Source organism: Dreissena polymorpha, chromosome 9 (genome assembly GCF_020536995.1).
Source record: "Dreissena polymorpha isolate Duluth1 chromosome 9, UMN_Dpol_1.0, whole genome shotgun sequence".
NCBI lineage: Eukaryota > Metazoa > Mollusca > Bivalvia > Myida > Dreissenidae > Dreissena > Dreissena polymorpha.
The window spans coordinates 45,515,431-45,530,861 of NC_068363.1; the positions used below are offsets into that span (position 1 = coordinate 45,515,431).

General features: G+C 37.2%; 1 protein-coding gene across 5 annotated transcripts in view; it reads left to right on the forward strand.

Moving 5' to 3' along the window:
• Nucleotides 1-15,431, forward strand: part of LOC127846349 (protein phosphatase 1 regulatory subunit 12A-like) — a 110,279-nt gene that overhangs the window by 54,368 nt on the left and 40,480 nt on the right. For all 5 annotated transcript variants that reach the window (XM_052377521.1, XM_052377519.1, XM_052377522.1 and 2 more), the window contains exon 4: nucleotides 10,547-10,692. In XM_052377521.1, the coding sequence (XP_052233481.1) occupies nucleotides 10,547-10,692 (146 nt within the window). The remainder of the gene's footprint in view (nucleotides 1-10,546; nucleotides 10,693-15,431) is intronic.

Consider the following 15,431-nt stretch of genomic DNA (forward strand, 5'->3'; position numbering starts at 1 on the left):
TCTGGATTATGTGATAAAAAAATTGATTAAGAATTCTTTGTGATTAAGATATATAACAAACTGGTTGCCATGGATGCAGTCTTTGCTATCATTTCAGCTGTGAGTTATGATCAGTTATCACATGTTATCAAATTCAATAAGTTGTTCACAGTGTATTCAGCATGTGTTGCCAGAGGTGTATGACATCTTGTTGTCCTGTCTTGTTTGTCAGCTCTGACTGATTGAGGTTGCATAGTCTGGGATGATATTGTAGGTTAAGTTTTTGCAGATTTTTCCACGATGTCAATTAACCATCATGTCTGGCCCGGTTTGGTCAGTCAATACACCATTATGTCTGTTGCGATTTGGTCATGAGTTAGACCTTCTGTAATAGACATATATAATTTGTGAAGTATGAACCAGTGAAAAAAAGAACTAGAAATGGCGCAGCAGAGGCCGACGCGTATCCCCACGCCTCATGTTTGACCCAGGGGCGCCCCATGGTTGGTAATGGGTCCATGCATAGTTGAGATTGACCGTATTGTCATAAGAGAAGTTCAGTATCAATTAGAAGTGAATCGGTGTAGAAATGAAGAAATTATAGTACAAGACAATTTTGGGTGGGTGTGGCCTATTATGGGCGGGACGCCCCAGGGTTGGTAAAGGGGCCATGCATAGTTGAGATTGACCTTATTGTCATAAGAGATGTTCAGTATCAATTTGAAGTAAAGCGGTGTAGAAATGAAGAAATTATAGTAAAAGGCAATTTTGGTTGGGCGTGGCCTATGTGGGCGGGGCGCCCCAGGGTTGGTAATGGCGCCATGCTTAGTTGAGATTGACTGTATTGTCATAAAAGAGGTTCAGTATCAATTTGAAGTGAATCGGTGTAGAAATGAAGATATTATAGTAAAAGGCAATTTTGGGTGGGCGTGGCCTATGTCGGCGGGGCGCCCTAGGGTTGGTAATGGGGCCATGCATAGATGAGATTAACTGTATTGTCATAAGAGAGGTTCAGGATCAATTTGAAGTGAATTGGTGTAGAAATTAAGAAATTATAGTAAAAGGCAATTTTGGGTGGGCGTGGCCTATGTGGGCGGGGCCCCCTAGGGCTGGTCATGGGGCCATACATAGTTGAGATTGACCGTATTGTCATAAAAGAATTTCAGTATCAATTAGAAGTGAATCGGTGTAGAAATGAAGAAATTATAGTAAAAGACAATTTTGGGTGGGTGTGGCTTATTATGGGCGGGGCGCCCCAGGGTTGGTAATGGGGCCTTACAAAGTTGAGATTGACTGTATTGTCATAAGAGATGTTCAGTATCAATTTGAAGTAAAACGGTGTAGAAATGAAGAAATTATAGTTAAAGGCAATTTTGGGTGGGCGTGGCCTATGTGGGCGGGGTGCCCCAGGGTTGGTAATGGCGCCATGCATAGTTGAGATTAACTGTATTGTCATAAGAGAGGTTCAGTATCAATTTGAAGTGAATCATGTGTAGAAATGAAGATATTATAGTAAAAGGCAATTTTGGGTGGGCGTGGCCAATGTGGGCTGGGTGCCCTAGGGTTGGTAATGGGGCCATGCATAGCTGAGATTGACCGTATTGTTATAAGAGAGGTTCAGTATCAAATTGAAGTGAATCGGTGTAGAAATGAAGAAATTATAGTAAAAGGCAATTTTGGGTGGGCGTGGCCTATGTGGCCGGGGCGCCCCAGGGTTGGTAATGGGGCCATGCATTGTTGAGATTGACCTTAGTGTCATAAGAGAGGCTCAGTATCAATTTGAAGTAAATCGGTGCAGAAATAAAGAAGTTAATGTAAAATAACATAATAAAAATGAGTGAAAATCTCTGACCCGGCCCCGCCCCAACCCCCATAACTTTTGACCCAGGGGTCAGATCAAAATTCCTTCACTGTCACCGTCGCACATATGCTCATAGCTACCATGTATGTAAGTTTCAAGGTTCTAGTGCTAATAGTGTAGGAGAAGCAGGTGGCCAGGACGGACAGACGCACATCAATACAATATCCCCACTTTTTCTCCGAAAAATGTTGGGATAACTAAAAGAAAGCCATACAAACACTATTTGTGTTAACTATCCTGAGAACAATTTGTACAGTTTTCATTACTACTTAGTCTTCATTATACTTAGAGCATTTGCCCTTATAATATATTCACCCACTTTGAGACAAAATCATGTGGGGTTCAAAACTAGGTCATTAGGTTAAATAAAAAAGCCTGTGAAAACTCTAGAGGCAAGATTTATTGCCTTGTCTTCACAAAATAAAGTCAGAACACTAGTCCCGATAATATTTCAAGGTGTTTAAAACTAGGCCATGTTTGTGGAAAAAAAACTAGGTCATTAGGTCATATTAAAGAAAATCGTCTGAACGCTGTAAGTAACATCTGTTTGCACAATCTTCATGAAATGGATTGAGGCAGTAATGTTATGATGATTTCATTTTAGATGTGATATATGTCCATTGAAAAACATGGTGGCCATGACGCGGGCATATTTCCTTATGTTGCTATAATAAAACAACCATTGAACTTTCTAGAAGTGAAAATGTTAACATGTTCATCGTCAAATCTTGTCAGAAATTAAAAAAAAATGTTGTTATAATATCTGTGTTGAGTTTGAAAATGATTGTGATTTATTGAAAACGTAGCGGCCAGTTGTTAGGGAAGTCATTCTTACAGGGGTGTAATTTCTCCTCATTTCAGCTGATTTCCTCCTTTCCAAAGTCAAAAAATTTTACAAAAAAGTAATAAACTTTGCAGGATCTATATAGAAATGATGAGTTAATTTGAACTGTGTAAGGTGGGTAGGGCATTTTATTCCCCTATGGTTGTTTATTTGAACTGTGTAAGGTGGGTAGGTCATTTTCCTCCCCTGTGGTTGCTCACTGTGTAAGGTGGGTAGGTCATTTTCCTCCCCTGTGGTTGCTCACTGTGTAAGGTGGGTAGGGCATTTTCCTCCCCTGTGGTTGCTCACTGTGTAAGGTGGGTAGGGCATTTTCCTCCCCTGTGGTTGCTCACTGTGTAAGGTGGGTAGGTCATTTTTCTCCCCTGTGGTTGCTCACTGTGTAAGGTGGGTAGGGCATTTTTCTCCCCTGTGGTTGCTCACTGTGTAAGGTGGGTAGGGCATTTTCCTATCCTGTGGCTGCTCACTGTGTAAGGTGGGTAGGGCATTTTTCTCCTCTGTGGTAGCTCACTGTGTAAGGTGGGTAGGGCATTTTCCTCCCCTGTGGTTGCTCACTGTGTAAGGTGGGTAGGGCATTTTCCTCCCCTGTGGTTGCTCTCATATCCCAATCCTGTTCTTATATGTCTATTGTGAAACCTATTGATATTGAACACAGAGCTACAGATAAGCTGCGTATTTGAGTAAATACGCAATCAAAAATAGGTGGATACGCAATTTTTTTCAAAATCTGTGCGTACCGGTACGCAAAACAAATCGCCTATACCCAATTCGAGCCGCCTTCTATGCGTAATGAAAAATCCCGTTTTGTTTTGGCCGTTTTGACTCGAGTCTTAATCGACAAGCGCCTGTTTTATCTGGTAACGTATTTACCAATCGTTTAGATGATAACACATGCGAGTCAAACAAAATGGCGTCTCGAGGCAGACGAAAAGTTCCGCAAAAGTACAAAAAAACGTATAGATTCCTTTGTCGTGGTAAATAAATCCAAATCTTAAACAATTGCAAAGGACATAGTTAATGACATTATTAACTCCATGTTTTGTTCCGTGGACATCTGCTGAAGTATTTTAGATGAACATGTTGATGGGGTGAACAGGGGGCTGGAACCGTGTTGAGATAGTATAATAACGTGTGTTAAGACCGAAAATGCCAAAAAATAATTTTTAATATAATAATAGTAACCCTAACCCTAACCCTAGTTCTCCAAAATAAGATTTTCAGTGCCTTGTGCTAAAAGTTGTTATTGTTTATTGATAGAGCTATGTCTTAGCTAGATCTAAATGCCAAAGTGGTTAATTTGTATTATTTTTATGTCCCCCACTATAGTAGTGGGGGACATATTGTTTTTGCCCTGTCTGTTGGTCTGTTGGTCCGTTGGTCTGTTGGTCTGTTTGCGCCAACTTTAACATTTTGCAATAACTTTTGCTATATTGAAGATAGCAACTTCATATTTGGCATGCATGTGTATCTCATGAAGCTGCACATTTTGAGTGGTGAAAGGTCAAGGTCATCCTTCAAGGTCAGAGGTCAAATATATGTGGCCAAAATCACTCATTTTATGAATACTTTTGCAATATTGAAGATAGCAACTTGATATTTGGCTTGCATGTGTATCTCATGGAGCTGCACATTTTGAGTGGTGAAAGGTCAAGGTCAAGGTCATCCTTCAAGGTCAGAGGTCAAATATATGTGGCCCAAATCGCTTATTTTATAAATACTTTTGCAATATTGAAGATAGCAACTTGATATTTGGCATGCATGTGCATCTCATGGAGCTGCACATTTTGAGTGGTGAAAGGTCAAGGTCATCCTTCAAGGTCAGAGGTCAAATATATGTGGCCCAAATCGCTTATTTTATGAATACTTTTGCAATATTGAAGATAGCAACTTGATATTTGGCATGCATGTGAATCTCATAGAGCTGCACATTTTGAGTGGTGAAAGGTCAAGGTCATCCTTCACAAGGTCAAGGTCATCCTTCAAGGTCAAACATCATATAGGGGGACATTGTGTTTCACAAACACATCTTGTTTGGCAATGCAACCGGACTCTGATTGATGGCTGTCACAAAATAAAACAAATGAGTTAAAACCCGTAAGACTATTATTATATTTAATTTTGGTTTTGGGCATTTTAGGTCAAAATACACTATATTATACTATCCAAACACCATTCCAGCCCCCTATGATGGGGTGTGTTATGTTTCCAAAACAAAAGTACTGGCCCATATTGGAACAAAAACAATTAGAAACACATTCGATGAGTGGGTTGAGAAATTCTATTGGCTTCAGATTGTTGAATCTGGTAGCAGAAAGATGGAACAACCTTTACTGCAATTGAATACATAACAGTGACTTTATGTAGGTAAGGTTTTGAGAAGCTAAATTCATGTTTTAATGCAATTACCCCATTCACTTGTTTGTTTTGGTACAAATACCCAATTATTTTTTTATATGAGCGGGTTTCATACTTTTGGATACCCAATCACGTTTTCCATTACCCAATTCATTCTTATTTTGAAGGGTATTACCCAATTACCCTAAAAAGCTTATCTGTAGCTCTGATTGAACACTACCTACCGGTACTTGGAACAGTTTAGTTTCTTGGTGTCTGAGTGCCTTAGGCCCTTTGACCCTCTTCTTTCAGAATCTGTATCAGAGTCCACAAACATATTGTGTGCCTTAATGATGAATGACAAGCAGTCATACTAAAACAGAACAAAAAACAACCCCTTTGTGTTTGATTGTAATGCATTCCCTGAATATCTCTGTCAAATAATTATGCCACCAATTTAATTAAAACAAATTTAAGAAAATCCTTGCTTATGTTGCAAGCTGTTTTGAAAATAAAGCATAGACAATCAAGCATTTTATTAACATGAAATCCATGCAATAGACTATGAACTGTTAAAAGAATTGTAAATAAATGCTGAAGAAAAGTGTTTGTGTGTGAGTATAGGACACAGTTATCACCCAGTTGACTGGGTCCATTAGGAAGATTGCTTGGATGTCAACAGTTTCATTGTCATTTATCATTTATGTTCCTTTCTGATACAAAGCACTTTTGGTAACTCTTGCTGAAGCTTATCTAGTGCTATTTGGCCAAGCACTTTCATATTTTTTATATGTAAAAGTTTGTGTTTTAGCTTTTTGCGACCTGTACTCAGACTTTTAAGAGATTAGGCATGCTTTTGATGTGGATTTTTCTTCCTGGTAAATTGGATACAAACATTTACAAATATTGAAGTATATTCAGGATACATCTCTTGCATTGGTAACAATTTAATCAGGCTTGTAATAAATCAAATCAGATATGCTTAACTGCACTATTTGGCTTCTCATATAAAAAATGCCAAAGCAAATTAGTGGCATAATATTTCTTAAGCATTTTTCCTGGTTGAAAGTCGTAAACTCAGGGATGACCCATTTCTTATGTCTTGTGGGGATACTTGAACAAATCTTATTAATAATCTGGCAAAGAAATATTATGACAAGGTGATTAAATGATTTACAGAAGTGTGGCTTACTAATAGGGCTGTCACGATTCACCGGTATACCGGTATATCGCGGTGCATGTCGTGAAAAAAATCGCACCGCGGTACGGCGTTGCCGCACCGGTTTTTTAACCAGGTTTTCCGAAGGAAAAAACTGGTTATTAGATTGGCGAATGCGGGCGGGCTGGCTGGCTGGCTGGCGGGCTGGCTGGCTGGCGGGCTGGCAGGCTGGCTTAATAAGCTTGTCCGGGCCATAACTATGTCGTTCATTGTCAGATTTTAAAATCATTTGGCACATTTGTTCACCATCATTGGACGGTGTGTCGCGCGAAATAATTACGTCGATATCTCCAAGGTCAAGGTCACACTTTGAGTTCAAAGGTCAAAAATGGCCATAAATGAGCTTGTCCGAGCCATAACTATGTCGTTCATCGTCAGATTTTAAAATCATTTGGCACATTTGTTCACCATCATTGGACGGTGTGTCGCGCGAAATAATTACGTCGATATCTCCAAGGTCAAGGTCACACTTTGAGTTCAAAGGTCAAAAATGGCCATAAATGAGCTTGTCCTGGCCATAACTATGTCATTCATTGTGAGATTTTAAAATCATTTGGCACATTTGTTCACCATCATGGGACGGTGTGTCCCACGAAAGAATCACGTCAATATCTCCAATGTCAAGGTCGCCACGACTAAAAATAGATTAAAAAAAAAAAAAAAAACTTACAAAGGGGGTTAATTTTTTTTGGTCATTTCAAAAGTTCAGTTTGAGTTTTCTCCCTTTATCAGATTTTTTTTTCACAATGAAAACCTGGTTTTGTGACAATTTTGTCCCTTGTTTAATATTATTATATTAGCACATATATAAATACATTACATAATTATTTTGATATAGATATCGTTTTGAAAACTGTAGAAGCGATTCAAAAGGGCTAAATAAATAATCCGTTAATATCCAGGTCAAGCAAGCGCTTCCACTGGTAGATGTTTAACTTTCACGTTTAAAATACGGCAATGTATGGGTCCGTACCTTTTTTTGAATTTGGGTTAGATTTCCTTTGCAAATAAGTTCATAATTATCCAAAAGATGTTTACTCTATTTCTTATTTTCTTTCTTTAGAATATCGATCGTTCAAAGCATGGCACTTCCAAATCATGTTATCTTTAGATTATGAATAAGTCGAGGAAGAATCAGAACGCTACGGATTTTCAAAACTGGGCCTGCTGACTCCGCATTTTAAACATGCCCTTGAAGCGTTCGATTTACACAGGTCGTAGTCACAGCTATTGTAAACAACATGGCGGACATTTTAGAAAAAGACGCGAATAACAATAACAATAACAATGACTACTTCTATCAAGTTTATTACAGTTTCTTTTACAGTTTCTAGTCATACTATGATACCCGTGTTTTCTGATTATTGTGTTTAATAAAGTTTGTAAACTGTTTTCTTTACAGATACATATTCTGTAAAATATCGCGGTACGTACCGCGATACAGTGTTGCTGTACCACAATATACCGCGGTACGCTTACGGCGTATCGTGACAGCCCTACTTACTAATGTATGACTAAAACATGTTCTGCTTTTGATCTATTAAGTATAAAAGGGAATTCTCTAAGAGAATTTTCTTGATCAATATGTGGGTAACAAATGCATATGCATTTACTTTAATACGTATAACAAACACTTTTTATGCCCCCCTTCGAAGAAGAGGGGGTATATTGCTTTGCTCATGTCGGTCGGTCGGTCGGTACGTCCACCAGGTGGTTGTCAGACGATAACTCAAGAACGCTTGGGCCTAGGATCATGAAACTTCATAGGTACATTGATCATGACTCGCAGATGACCCCTATTGATTTTGAGGTCACTAGGTCAAAGGTCAAGGTCACGGTGACCTAAAATAGTAAAATGGTTTTTGAATGATAACTCAAGAACGCATATGCCTAGGATCATGAAACTTCATGGGTAGATTGATCATGACTTGCAGATGACCCCTATTGATTTTGAGGTCACTAGGTCAAAGGTCAAGGTCACGGTGACCCGAAATAGTAAAATGGTTTCCGGATGATAACTCAAGAATGCATATGCCTAGGATCATGAAACTTCATGGGTTGATTGATCATAACTCGCAGATGACCCCTATTGATTTTGAGGTCACTAGGTCAAAGGTCAAGGTCACGGTGACCCGAAATAGTAAAATGGTTTTCGGATGATAACTCGAGAACGCATACGCCTAGGATCATGAAACTTCATAGGTAGATTGATCATGACTTGCAGATGACCCCTATTGATTTTGAGGTCACAAGGTCAAAGGTCAAGGTCACGGTGACCTGAAATAATAAAATGATTTTCGGATGATAACTCAAGTACGCTTTTGCCTAGGATCATGACACTTCATAGGTACATTGATCGTGACTCGCAGATGACCCCTATTGATTTTTAGGTCACTAGTTTAATGTTAATTAAAATCAAATTAGCAGCTTGCAGCGTTTTTATTTTGGTAAGTGACCAATTGCAGTGATTTTTTTTGCTCAAATTTACAGCTGAATTTCGGCTGCTTCCCAATCGCAAAAATACACGTTTTTTCCCAAAATTCTGACCAAAATTTCCCAAAAAAAGCCCAACTTTAAAAAAAAAAAAAAATAAATAAAAAAAAAATTATTCATTTATTTTTTTTTTTGTAGAAAGAAGTCTCATATAACTTAATTTTGATTTCTTAAATCTAGGTCTCAACTTTATTTTTTAAACATCTTACATAATATATAACTTGAATTTAGTCATTTTTGTCCATAAATCATTCCCAAACTTGCCACTTTTATTGATTAAAAAAAACACCAATTTGACCAGACTCCTTTTCTAGAAAACTCCCTCAACATGCACTTAAAAACAATATCACTTCTGTTACTTATAATCCTATTTATAATGCTTAATATTTCCCAATTTCATGGTTTATCGCGCTATTTTTCCCAATTTCACGGTTTATCGCGCTAATTTTCCCAATTCAAATGGCACAGGCTGTAACAAATTAAAGCAAAAAAAATCACTGAATTGCCAAACCAATTGAGCCACATTCTGGAAAACTAGGGCTTGATTCACGCTAGTAAAGTGTTACAGTCTCCTATCAGCCTGTTCAGTTAACACAGGCAAATTTCAGTGCTGTGTCAATGTCATTTCAGTGCTGTATCAATATCATTTCAGTGCTGTATCAATTTCATTTCATTACTGTATCGATGTCATTTCAGTGCTGTATATATGTCATTTCAGTTCTGTATCAATGTCATTTCAGTTCTATATCTTTGTCATTTCAGTACTGTATCTTTGTCATTTCAGTTCTGTATCTTTGTTATTTCAGTTCTGTATCTTTGTCATTTCAGTGCTGTATCGTTGTTATTTCAGTTCTGTATCTTTGTCATTTCAGTGCTGTATCAATTTCATTTCATTACTGTATCGATGTCATTTCAGTGCTGTAAAGATGTCATTTCAGTTCTGTATCAATGTCATTTTAGTTCTGTATCAATGTCATTTCAGTACTGTATCTTTGTCATTTCAGTTATGTATCTTTGTCATTTCAGTGCTGCATCTTTGTCATTTCAGTACTGTATCTTTGTCATTTCAGTGCTGTATCTTTGTTATTTCAGTTCTGTATCTTTGTCATTTCAGTTCTATATCTTTGTCATTTCAGTACTTTATCTTTGTCATTTCAGTTCTGTATCTTTGTCATTTCAGTTCTATATCTTTGTCATTTCAGTGCTGTATCTTTGTTATTTCAGTGCTGTATCTTTGTTATTTCAGTGCTGTATCTTTGTCATTTCAGTGCTGTATCTTTGTCATTTCAGTGCTGTATCTTTGTCATTTCAGTGCGGTATCTTTGTCATTTTAGTGCTGTATCTTTGTCATTTCAGTGCTGTATCTTTGTCATTTCAGTGCGGTATCTTTGTTATTTTAGTGCTGTATCTTTGTCATTTCAATGCGGTATCTTTGTCATTTTAGTGCTGTATCTTTGTCATTTCAGTGCGGTATTTTTGTCATTTTAGTGCTGTATCTTTGTCATTTCAGTGCGGTATCTTTGTCATTTTAGTGCTGTATCTTTTTCATTTCAGTGCGGTATCTTTGTCATTTCAGTGCGGTATCTTTGTCATTTCAGTGCTGCTGTATCTTTGTTATTTCAGTGCGGTATCTTTGTCATTTTAGTGCTGTATCTTTGTCATTTCAGTGCGGTATTTGTCATTTTAGTGCTGTATCTTTGTCATTTCAGTGCGGTATCTTTGTCATTTTAGTGCTGTATCTTTGTCATTTCAGTGCGGTATCTTTGTCATTTTAGTGCTGTATCTTTGTTATTTCAGTGCTGTATCTTTGTCATTTTAGTGCTGTATCGATGATAGTGAAGTAATGCTCAAGCTGCTGATGGAGTTCGGTGCCAACGTTAATTCCCGGGACAGCGAGATGTGGACGCCCCTGCACGCTGCAGCCACCTGTGGACATGTTCACCTGTGTAAACTGTTGATAGAGAAGTGAGTAGCAGATCTATTTGACTGTTTGTTTGTTTATTTGTTCAGAAGAACCTCAGGAATGAAGTTGTAGAGGGGGGTTATTGGAGTCGCTCTGTTGGCCTTTTTGTTGGTCGGTCAGTGCGTGTTAAACATTATAAGTTTCAATCTGCAGACAGCTGCCCTGGACTAAGCCTTTAAGCGAAGTCTCATGACAATTGATGTCCAATTTAGGATGGCTCAACCTAATTTTCATAGAGCAACTATTGTTTTGAATTGATAAATGGAAACAATTCATTTTGCATCTTCACACAATGTTGATTGATCTAGTCTATACTTCATGTTTGACCTGTATAAGGCAAGAAAGGACTTTGTTTGTTTTTATATTTATTATTAATAAAATGCATGATATGGCGGTACAAATAAAACCATATTAGGAATGAAATGGGTTAATTTGTATTTCAAATGTGAACCCTATATTTAAAAAATAACTCAATATTTATGCACTTCTATGTATGGTAATAGAGATGATTGCATGATGACAGATCGTAATTTTTCAATCCGTATGGTTTTTATAGTCCGTGATGCCATGCAAAACAAAGTCATAAAACTGGAGACATTGCATGTTAATATCACATTCTGATGGATGTAATAATGATATGTATTGCCTCAATATTCAGTTGTGTCATGCATTTATCATAATTGTATTTTCAAAAACATGCATCATTTTCCATTTACAGGGATACTGTTTTTAGAAACAGATGAAATTGTCTCAGTTCTTTTAAAAAGAAACTTAAGTGAAGGCCTTTATGATGATGTGGTGTTTAAATTGTGAGTAGGAGTGGGATCACACTAATGCAGTCGTCTCAGTAAAAATTTAAATATAATTGAGCATTGCTTTAGAAAAACAGGGCTTGATGCATGTGCTCTAAGTGTTGTCCCAGATTAGCCTGTGCAGTCCACACAGGCTAATCATGGATGCTTTCCACCTAGAATGGAACTTTTTTTTTGGAATTGTCTTCCAATAAAAAATAATATTCTATAAAAGAGGAAAGTGTTTCCCTGATTGGCCTGTGCCGACTGAAGAGGCTAATGTGGGGCGATACTTTTGTCACATGCATTAAGCCCTTTTTTCACTGAGTGCTGCTAAATCTTTTTACTGTGTCTTACTGTGCCACCTGTTCAGAATCCTTGACATTCTGAATTTGTTTAATCCAAGACTGAATAATTTGCCAAAGAAATTTAGGTGGAACAAGAAAATATACTTAATGTTTCTATTTGCATTTCTACCCTGATTTCCAAAGAGTTAACTTGAGACTCCCAGTAAATTCCAAAACAAATCAACAATTATTTTTTTCTAAAAGTGTACAGTTGCACAGGCTAATCAGGGATGACACTTCTCATATAGAATGGAGTTTAGTTTAGAATAGACTTCATTTGAACCCAATATTCCATATGGAAAGTGTTGTCCCTGATTAGCCTGGGTGGACTGCAGTGTTGTTCCTGATTAGCCTGGGTGGACTGCAGTGTTGTCCCTGATTAGCCTGGGTGGACTGCAGTGTTGTCCCTGATTAGCCTGGGTGGACTGCAGTGTTGTCCCTGATTAGCCTGGGTGGACTGCAGTGTTGTCCCTGATTAGCCTGGGTGGACTGCAGTGTTGTCCCTGATTAGCCTGGGTGGACTGCAGTGTTGTCCCTGAATAGCCTGGGTGGACTGCAGTGTTGTCCCTGATTAGCCTGGGTGGACTGCAGTGTTGTCCCTGATTAGCCTGGGTGGACTGCAGTGTTGTCCCTGATTAGCCTGGGTGGGCTGCAGTGTTGTCCCTGATTAGCCTGGGTGGACTGCAGTGTTGTCCCTGATTAGCCTGGGTGGACTGCAGTGTTGTCCCTGATTAGCCTGGGTGGACTGCAGTGTTGTCCCTGATTAGCCTGGGTGGACTGCAGTGTTGTCCCTGATTAGCCTGGGTGGACTGTAGTGTTGTCCCTGATTAGCCTGGGTGGACTGCAGTGTTGTCCCTGATTAGCCTGGGTGGACTGCAGTGTTGTCCCTGATTAGCCTGGGTGGACTGCAGAGGCTCATCTGGGACGTCACTTTACTCACACAAATTAAGCCATAATTGACACACAAATTAAGCCTTTACTTACACAAATTAAGCCATAATTGACACACAAATTAAGCCTTTACTCACACAAATTAAGCCATAATTGACACACAAATTAAGCCTTTACTCACACAAATTAAGCCATAATTGACACACAAATTAAGCCTTTACTCACACAAATTAAGCCTTAATTGTCTTCCCAGAACAAAGCTCAAATACAATGAAGGATTCCTTTCACTGTTTGATTGGACTAAATGTTACTCTTCTTATCCATCCAAAAACAAAAAAACACTAGACATATTCATGGGCATTCCTTTTACATTCAGATATATTGCATTCTAGTTTGTAAACAACTCCACTGCATGATGTAGGAATGATCCAATTGCATTTCCTTAAAGTCAATATACTGCCTCATCAGAATGTTGATTAAGATGGATACAATAATCTATCATGTTTTTAGAGTTATTAGTCTTTGTTTTAAGATAACAATGAAAGAAGTGATGGGATGAAACAAAGGCTAGTTTTTGGACAGTACGCACAAATGCAACCCGAGTTTGGGTAGAAACTGGTTATAAAACATATTGTCAAAAGCCTTACATTTAACATTTAACAAAAGTGCTTTCAAAATGTAATTTAGTAAAAAGTAGATAAATAGAATACCGGGTAGACACTGGAAGGGAGAAAGTAATTCCAAAATGGAACAAAAATATTTTCTAAGCCTCATCAGATTTAAAACTTTTACAAGATAAACTTTTTCCATCATGACACCAACTGTGTAATCTCTCTATGTTAACCTTCAATCCTTTACCACTTAGATACGTATTTTTACGCATTTGTAGTGCCTTAGAAAGTTAAATTTAATTAAAGACCTTTCTTACTAGATTCAAGTTTTAAAGGTTTCATTTTCAACGATTAGATAGATCTACTGATGAGCAGCAAACAGCATAAAATCTGAACAGACTGCAAGTTTCTCTCAGGCTTTTCTGGTTTTATGCTGTTTGCACATAGCCTTTTTTTCTTTGCTTTTGACAGGGAAATGGTTAAATTTTATGTACAGTTTCCAAAGATTATGCCCTTGTTACAACTTTGGCATTGCTTCATACTAAGACAAACAGCATTTTGGGTAATCTTTGTCACTATTGTGACAAACTCAAGTTAATTTTGATGAGCAAAAACTTGTTGTGCCAAGGGCCATGCAATTTCTTAACAAGCTAGAACTGGTGTCCTGGCAGAAAACAGCTTACATAATGAGATAACTTGTTTATGAGATGTAGATTGCATTTCATCACAAACAGAAAAACATGTCTTTAAGATGTAAATGATGTTACATTTGCTGAGAGATTGTTACCCAATGTGGATTTTAATATCATTTAACTTTGAACATCATTTGTCTTTGCTCAACCATGTCTTGTGACATGCATACGGAGACTTTCTGGCAATGTTTTATTTGTTATGCTTTCTGAGTAAATTAAGGGATTGAATCAGGGATTGGACAAAAACATTTTGAGAAGAATTGAGTCCTAATTTGTTGTCCCTGTTCCTATCATTGTTACAATTGTCACACTTGTCACATGAAATCTTCATTATTCTGTGGAAAACTCATTCATCACCTTAATTACTGTGAGGGGATTCTTCAGCAATTTGTATGAATGCCTTGGCTTGGTGAGTAACAAAAGTACATCCTACAGCCGGATGATTTGATTACCCGTTTTAAATTAAATTTATAACTTTAAGCTTTATACATGTACCAATCCAATAAAAAAAAGTTTGTATTAGTGTTGTCATAATTCCATTGGTTGTTTTTTTCGTGAAAATTAGTAGTAAAATTGTAGAAGTAGTTAATGCAAAAAAATATTTGTATTTAATAAATGAAAAGCAGGAGATAGGTATCAATTCAGTTAAAACATGCCTTCCACTTAAGAAAGGGCTCTTGTTTTTGAGTAAATATTCTCATAAAAGTTATTCAATTTTAATTAAAAAATATTTAATTTAAATGATCCACTCATTAAAAATCTTGACAGAAATTATGATTGATTTAGAAACAGCACTTTTTCATATAAAAAATACTATTATGAATGATGTTAGCAGAACATACATCACTTTGTATTTGCCTGTTAGGCAACTGAGGCTTACACAAACTGTTTATAATTGAGTTAAAAGTTCTTCCTTAACATCGTGCATTACCTGTGTTCCTCTTAATAATTTTACATAAAATGAGTCCTGCCTTATAATTGGATTATAAATGCTCGCCATCTAACAATTGAACGCTTTCTACCTAATAATAGGACAATTGATGTATTCCACCTTTTAAAAAGACACTAAACAAATTGTTACACCTAATAATTGTACACTGAATGTGTTCCGACTAATAACTGAACACTAAATTCATTCCACCTAATAATTGGAACCTAAATTCATTCCACCTAATAATTGGAACCTAAATTCATTCCAGCTAATAATTGGACACTAAAATAATTCCACCTAATAATTGGACACTAAATTCATTCCACATAATGTTTGGACACTAAATTCATTCCACCTTATAATTGGAACCAAAATTCATTCCACCTAATAATTGGACACTAAAGTCATTCCAGCTTATAATTGGACACTAAATTCATTCCACCTAATAATTGGACACTAAAATCATTCCATCTAATAA